The following is an 8,499-nucleotide window of genomic DNA, read 5'->3' on the forward strand; positions in this document are numbered from 1 at the left end:
TGGAACTGCAGTGATCGGTAGGAATTTGATTTCCGTACGTACGGTACAGGTAAGTGATAAAAAATACTTGTAGAATTCGTACTTCGATGAAAAGATTAAAGTGCGGTAGACATCTTTTGGAGGTTGATGGCCGTTTGATTGGCATACATGTGAATAAGGGAAAGATGGAGTGATTAATACAAATCGTTTGGTTATTTTTAAGGGTGGCATAAGAGACCGATAAATATCAAATAAAAGTTGACATTTTTCGTTTTGCAGCTCAGAATGGTAATTTAAAGCATAGTAGTCATCATCAAACTCGGTATCAGCTCCCTTAATTACCTCACATCATCACCTTCACGACCATTATCAAAGTCACTCGTATATTTTTTCGTGCGGCATGTCTATCCAGAAAATAAAGGCTTCCAATAAAATGTTAAGATATTTATTTATTTATTTTATTTATTTATTTACACTTTTACTGAGCGGCCGAGTTACTGAAATAGTAATTTTCATCGGGGCTCATACAATTTTCGAAAAATTAAAGGAAAAAAATACATCTGTCAATACAAGAAAGCAAAAGTATACTAAAGGGGAACATTTCTTTTAACATATTCTTTCAGTTTACATTTGAATGTGTACAGACTAGTCAAATTTTTCACTTCACTCGGTAATGAATTCCAAACTTTCGTGGCACGGAAATGAAAACTACGTTGTCCAGTGCCTAAAACACATCTTGGTACATGACAATTCTCACGTGCAGTAGAGCGTGTAAAATAATCATGAACATTACTTTGTGGAGTAAATAAATTAGATAAATATTGTGGAGCATAACCATTCATACATTTGAAACTTAAAGTGCCCTGAAATAAAAAATTCTCTGTCTAATCGACATAACATTGAATGTAGAAAATAAAGCATCTGAGGGAAAATCAATTGACAACTCAAAAAGTGTGCGTAACGCCCGTTTTTGAAGAGTATAAACTTTGTCAAGATTAGTTGCCGTTGCATTACCCCAAACAACACAACAATAATCTAAAGTACTCTGTATGAGACCATGATATAAGATAATACGACTATCAAAGGGATATATCGACGTAATATCAGTCTTGTCGTCTATTTTAACGAAAACATGATATACTTTTATACTTAGAATGTGTTATTCGCGGGTATTATGCCATGTGCTAGATAATCATTTTAAAATTTGCTATTGGAGCAGTGTTGATTTTTTAAAAAAATCTCATCGTCATTTAGGCTTTAAATTTGCGAAAAGAGAGTAAATCAACTACAAATACTGACTCATTGTCCCTCAACGATGTCGTTACGTAGGAAAAGAAGGGCAACTGACATATTTTCGTGCCTACTCATGGTACAAGCCTTGAATTGAAAGTGGGATCTTAAACTGTTACCTTTTGAAATGAAGTATAATAATCAGGGAGTCACCGTGGAAAATTTGGTTCTGGTAAAACAAAATACCCAATATTTCGGTACACTTAACTTTAAGATGACCGCATTCCCTATACGGTGAATTCTATTGGGAAAAATGAACATTTCGATTTTCAAACACAAGCCAGGAAAAACCTGATTCACTCCATTGGAGTCAAAATGAGCCCCCCCCCCCAGGCCCTGGGGGTGTGTCCTTGAGGCGCATTCTACTTTAGCAAACGAAACCTGTCATTTTACCAGCTGTGTAACTATTCGATTACTTTGAAATGAATCTTTGTGACGATGAGTATCTGTATAATGGTTGTGGTAGCTTACAGAAACTCGCGCCATGTGGAAGTCACTACAGAAGTGTTTCAAATTGTGTTATACTCAATATTACCGTCATCTGTGGAGAAATAAGCTCATGTGTATTGTCAACCTCTTTCGAACGCTGCCTTCTCCATCGACATTTCCGTCTTTTAGGTGCAGTACATTGGCGTATCAAAGTTGCAAAACGATGAAGATAGTCATTATACTTCTCTCATGTGCATTATACAGCACCGCCAATGGAGCATGTGAGTAGGCAATCTATAATATTTGCACTCATCGAATATACTGTGATATTGCTTTCAACGTGGATGAGAAGTCTGTAGTAAGCCAGTTTACTTCCCTTTACAGGTTTCGAACCTCACGTCGCCGGAGAGGCCAGTGTAAACTATTATTTGCGTCACTTTTACGAACTCTTTTTTTAATATTTTTTATTTCCATATAAACAACACAATAAGAAAACAAACAAAATCAGAAAATCCTATTTTGTGGCGATTTATATCTCATTCAGGGGCAATCATTCGAATGCACACGTTTTACATAGGGGAAGGGGTTATGTGCCTTCGCTTACGAGCGGAAGTCTAGTTTTGAGCAACTGGAAGAAAACGTGCGATTCTGGACGTTGAATGATTTTTTATTATTTTGGAAAATTCATAGATTTACCTGCAACTTGTCAGACCGGATGGATAAAATTTAAGGAAAGCTGCTACTACGGATATGTGTATCCTATGTACACATACAGAGAAGCAGAAGAAGTGTGTACAGGGATGCACAGTACCTTGGTCATCATCAACGATGCAGAGGAGAATCTGTTTTTGAAAGGTAAGCTGAAAGTTGCAATACAACGATTGTTTGAGTCAACCGGTATAGCTGGAAGAAGGAAGTTACAGAATGCAGAATTGGTATTAATTTGGAAGCATTTATTTTTTCATTCAAACGCCTGAGTAAGATAAGATAAAGAGATTCCCTTGCGAACATGTTATTAGCAAAGAAATAATAAAATTGAACCATGTGACTTTCTGTCGTCAGCATACACACGTAACCAATACCATATTTGGATCGGATTAAACGACATCAAAGTTGAAGGAAAATTTGTGTGGGCGGATGGATCCCCGGTGAGTAGCAGTTTTTTCATTAAAAGCTATTTGTTCACGGCTATTTCAAACTTATTTTGCGAATCGTGTAATGCAAAAAAAAATGTTATGTCAGCCATAGGCTTCAAAGCTAGACCACCGCGAACATGTTTACCTTGTCTATATTAGTGAGGGAAATGGTGTTTTCTCTAATGTTATCGGCAAATTTTATACTTGTGTCTCAATAGGGCCGGCGCGTATGCCTTTCTACCAAATGGGCCAGTGTTACAGGCTTCGAACTGTGTGCCTCGTGTGCGCCCTCATAGGAGATTTTGGTCAGTGTCAATGCGCATAATTGTTCATTAATTGCACATTATTTCGTGTCCATAAAACGTTTAATCGATTTTAGGAATATAATTAATTTTCTCTCTTGTCTTTCACACAGTTGAAATACAGAAATTGGAACGTGGGTCAACCCGATAATGGAAGCAATAGGGAAGACTGTGCACATCTTGTGTTCACTGCGCAAGGGCGATGGAATGATTGGCCGTGTTCACACCGTGCGGGCTTTGTCTGCGAACAGAAACCACGTTGGCAAAAGTCAGTTTTGTCTCTTTTGAAAGCGTTTTAAGGGATAGAAATAGACAAGGCGCTTTGAGTGCTGTTTTGTAATATTTTCTCCGTAACTATTTGTGGTGTGAACTCACCCGGATGGTAGATTTAGCCCTTACAAGTGTTAACACAAAACACCGACTCTTTGCCTATATTCCCCTGTCTCGTTGCCTCTCTGTCAGTTTGTCCCTGACATTCTCCGTCTCTGTCTACCCCTATCCACCTGTCTCTCCAGTTCTCTCTGTATCTCTTTCTCTATACGTTTGCATCTCTGTCTGTTGTACAGTCGGTTGGTAGGTCTGTCTGCCTGTCTGTTTATTTTTCTGTCGATCTGTCTCGATCTGTGTCCCTCTGTCCTCAGTCTATCTGTTCACTCGGAAACTCGTCCTTCCTGACTGTTTCTCTCACACACATTTCTTCGCACAATATCAAATCTACAACTTGCAGGATCTACAGCACAAAAATCACACGCTTTGCAGATGTGATGGCTCCATACACTGGTCTTTTTAAATGGAAATATAAATTATACTTCTCCGAAATCCGAAACTATTTGCACATAATGTTTACCTCTGCATAATGAAGAATTTTACCTACCTACACTCAACTTTAATCTGAAAGTAGTCTTATTTTCGTGTGTGCCCGTCTGCTTTTCTTCGCAGGAATACGCTTTAATTGGATGCTCTGGTCACAATTCAGATAATGAAGCAAGCAAAACGGTTATAACCACGAAAATGACATATACCCATCACAACCATGTTTGATATCATAGTGATACAAATAAGGCCACTTAGAGGATCACATTCGAACATATTATTGATTCTTTTAGATACCAAGTCGACTATCTGTAACAACAACAATAATTGATCACTTCAATAAATGCCTTCAAAGTGCACAATACCTACACAAAAATATATATTTACAGTAAATATGTATGTATGTATGTATGTATGTATGTGTGTATGTATGTATGTATGTATGTATGTGTGTATGTATATATGTATGTATCTATGTATCGATGTATCGATGTATGTATCTATTTATGTATCTATGTATGTAAACGTTTACAGTAAAATGGCGTTGAGTCTTATTTGAGATTACGTTTCGTTTTTGTGTACAGGCATTGAAAGAACAGAGGCGAGTAGAGATCAGTAAATGTGTAATTGGCTCCGGTTTTATCTTTTCATTAGTAAAGTGCTCGTCAGATGTACTTTGTCTTTTTATTAGAATAGCGAATTAAAATAGCGTCAGAATGTAAGAGTTCTTTCTGCACGTAGCGGTTTAATTTTTTAAATTTTTTTACATATCTGAATAGCACGTGTCATCATTTGACCGAATTATCAGTAGTACATTTGTGACGACGTGGAAGAGGTTAAGGAAATGTACATGTGTAAACCGAAAGACTTGAATTTTTGCCCAAAATTTGCTCAGTTTATCTTGCAATTTTTCCTCATCAACTTTGCAGCTGGTGAGGATAGTACTTTTTCCGTCAAGCAGTTAGGATTTTTAGATTCTGGGCGAGTTGTGACATCGCTGATTTAAGCTCTCGTTGGCAGATGTTTGCAGTAACTGAAGGCAGCAGTCAGCTGGCCGGAGACGGTTTCAGTGTTCCTGTGGCTGGTATTTCAGAATCCCGGCAGCTTTCCAGCACAGCAGAAGTCCAGAAAGGGACTTCCTGCCGTTCCAGCTGCCGTGCACCAGAAGATAAAGGCTGTCAGTGATGCAGCTATGTATACATAGCGAAGACTTATAGACTGCCCCTTCGACGCTGTTGGAGTGTAGAGTTCCAATACTTCATGTGAGAGGCACTGGGCGATTTAAACACACATGACAAACGAAACTCAAGCCTAAACTCTATTTGGACTTCCCTGGTTTCGCACTATAAACTATATGCCATATGGTTACGCCCTTTGAAACGGTGTATATGCGTGATACTTGATCGTCGTTCAGATTTTCTTTTCAAATGTTTGTTTTTAAAAGCCTGTCATCAATTTCAGTGTCTAACAAGCTATTTTAGCAGTTCATCGTGTTCGGTAAAGTTCAACTTATGATTTCGTTGACGGAAAACCGCTCAACTCACGAACTTTCATGGGGAAGGGTAAGGTCAAACTCGACCAATTTCGTTCAAAAGTACCCAGTCGCTCCCGGACTAGCCTTATCGACGATCCACATTCCCAGACTTTCTGGTATAACAGCGAACTAACTTCCGATTGATTATCGACTGAGCCGAGGACTAAGCCACATATTTCAGCCATGAAAAGAATTATACTACAGCAGTTAGCTGTATGCTGTGTTATCATTACTATACAAAAGAGCATTGAATAAATGAAAGTGAATGGCAATAGACCCCTCCTGGTGTTTCGTCGTCCATGCTCTGCGCCTCAATTTAGTAAAATTTAATTTGCCATTTACATGTTTGTAGGCATTTCAGTATAGCTCTAAAATATGCACCTCAAAATTGCTCCTTTAAGCTGAAGAGTCGACTAAGCTCGGCCCAAACTTCAAACGATGTGGCTGCTTTTCAAGACAAGCCCCCCCCCCCCCCTCTGTAATAGTATGACAGTTGACTGTTGCTGAGACTGAGCAGGAATAGAACGACTTTTAACATCGGGAATAGAATGGGAACATGGCGCGATGGATTCCATTCCGAAATGTGAACCTTGGAACGTGGATGCGGCACTACCATGGGAAGGGTAATAGTATCACATGTACTGCTGTTTTGGCTCTTTTTTTCGCTTTATGTTTTCACTCTGGGACGACTTTGCTCAATTAGGCTTCCAAGGTTGATGATAAAAACGTGACACTACAAACACACAGCAAACACATGACCAAACTAAATAAATCTCGATGTGAGAAATGACGGTGGTGATTTTGATATAGGGAAAAGCAGTAAAAACTCTATTTAAGGTAGTACGTGCATCGAAAGTAAAATATTTAAACTAATGCTCACACTTTCAACAATGAAACTTTAAACCATTCTCTCACCAAAATCAAGAATAAAAATCAGGGGTCACCCTACAAACTTTGGTACCAGGAAAAAAATAGCTTAAATTTACCGTCTTCTGAAATTCAAAATGGCCGCCATTCCTGAGTTAACTCTATGGGGAAAATAACATTTTCAATTTTCGAAAAACTGAGAAGAGACCTTTATAGTGAGCTCCCACAAGTGGTAGAAAAGCGTCCAAATATCTGTTCCCGAGGTGCAGTCGATCTAAAGAAGACCAGCTCACATATTTGCACGATGCTTTTTTTTTAATTTTACATATAACACGATTAGAACTAATTTGGTACAATTGGATGGTGAAGTAATGTCGATTTCATCTACAAATGTGACCTCATCAATTTTTCTTTTTAGGATACACACTTGTTTTTATGAGTAATAATTTGTAATATTGCAACATTCAGCAACAGGGCACCTAACACTTTTGAGGAATTTGTAAAAACATGAAGATCAAATTATCCCAAATCAGTTCCAATCGTGTTATATATGTTTATTGGCCGACCCACATGATCAGAACGGCAACATATACTCTTTTCGCACTTTTTCTCAGCATTTTTTTCCAATTTGACAGTCTCCCCGGAGATTTAATGGTCCACCCAAATCGCATGGCTCTTCCCGTTGCAACAGTCGGCATCTCTTTGAACATGTGGGCGAGGGAAAGCATGACCTGCCTTTTGCATGTCCATCGGTACTACAAAATATACCCGTATAATATTTTTTACTTCTATTTTCACTTTCTTTATTCTTGCAAAAGCACAATATCGCCTTACCAACGTTTGCCAAAAGTAAATATCAAAAAACTAAAAAAATGATTCAAATAACCATATGGTTGGGATCGTAACTGTGCTGTTCAGCAGGTTGAAAACACTGATCATAAACTGACCATGTCACTGTAAAGCTACAATATTGCAGCTATAGATACATACACGAAGAACAGTATGCTCGTGTTTCAGTAATCATGTAGGGTATGCGATAGTCATTGCAAATGTAATTTGGTTGACAGGGCTGTAAACGATGTTGATCTGTTCATGTGTCATGTATGTTCAAAATAGGAAATATATTACCCCATCATACCATAGAAAAAACTCCTTTTGCAGCTATTCATTTCTTTGATTGTAAAACGTTTCATGACATTTTTAATGTCAACATTCACAAAATTCTCTCAAGTGGAAAATGTAACTTTGAATACAGGAAAAAAATTCTTGTGTACAAATATTAATTTTATAAATCTTTTATGATGAAAATTGACACATTTAAGGTATTTTCAATTTCTACACGTTTGTTACATTAATGATACATAATGAATTATCCAATTTTCAGTCACATATGTCGACAATGTCTTAGTGCAGTACTTCTTGAAGACATGAAAGGAAAGAGGGTGTGAGCTCTACATATATATTGGACCTCCTGACAGGGGGAAACAATACATAAAACGTACAAGTAGTTGTTGAATAAAATAAAATTGTAAACTTTTCAAAACTTAAACCTTGTAATACAGGGAAATAGAGAAGCTAATGAACCGGTTGCTACGTTTTACTAAAACTCTGTGGGACAGTTTAGCGCACTGTACACTGCAAGTGCATCAGGAAAGTTCATATCATAAAGGGCATTCATATTTATCGGATAAAATCCTTCATTATTATCAAATTTACCAGCAAGCAAGGTCATAAAGGCCGGATTGCAATTTCAATAGGATGCTCAATTCTAAAACAAATGTACTACCTGTCACTACAACTTTTCGCCTTGTTCAGAAATGACATTTATATGTGATAAGATCAGGTTTAAGAAGGATAGAAATAAAACACAATACATATGCCCATTTTCCGACTTCCGACTTGAATGGGGTACAGAAAAAAAGTTTAAAAAATTATTTCCATTTCTGAAGGACACGATACCCTAGTAACTGTGACGGAAACTAACAGAAAATACAAAATTTCAAGTATAAAGCAAGCACAACACACATTACGACAAAAGAACAAGTAGAACACCCTCAGCCTTCGAGTTTTGAGTACAGGCAAATTATCATTATTGGCCGCATTATATACCTGATTTAATTTAAGCTGGTCTACTCTCTGTTCAACAGGC

The 8,499-nt window shown here is 37.6% G+C and overlaps 1 protein-coding gene across 1 annotated transcript; it reads left to right on the top strand.

Moving 5' to 3' along the window:
• On the top strand, positions 1-4,317 carry LOC139119356 (low affinity immunoglobulin epsilon Fc receptor-like). Its single transcript, XM_070683136.1, has 6 exons — positions 1-49; positions 1,888-1,979; positions 2,389-2,553; positions 2,761-2,846; positions 3,250-3,404; positions 4,076-4,317. The coding sequence occupies exons 2-6, from the start codon at positions 1,922-1,924 to the stop codon at positions 4,086-4,088; spliced, it is 477 nt and encodes a 158-aa protein (XP_070539237.1). The 5' UTR covers positions 1-49; positions 1,888-1,921; the 3' UTR covers positions 4,089-4,317.
• The last annotated feature ends 4,182 nt before the right edge of the window (positions 4,318-8,499 follow it).

Source organism: Ptychodera flava, chromosome 19 (assembly GCF_041260155.1).
Source record: "Ptychodera flava strain L36383 chromosome 19, AS_Pfla_20210202, whole genome shotgun sequence".
Taxonomy (NCBI): Eukaryota; Metazoa; Hemichordata; class Enteropneusta; family Ptychoderidae; genus Ptychodera; species Ptychodera flava.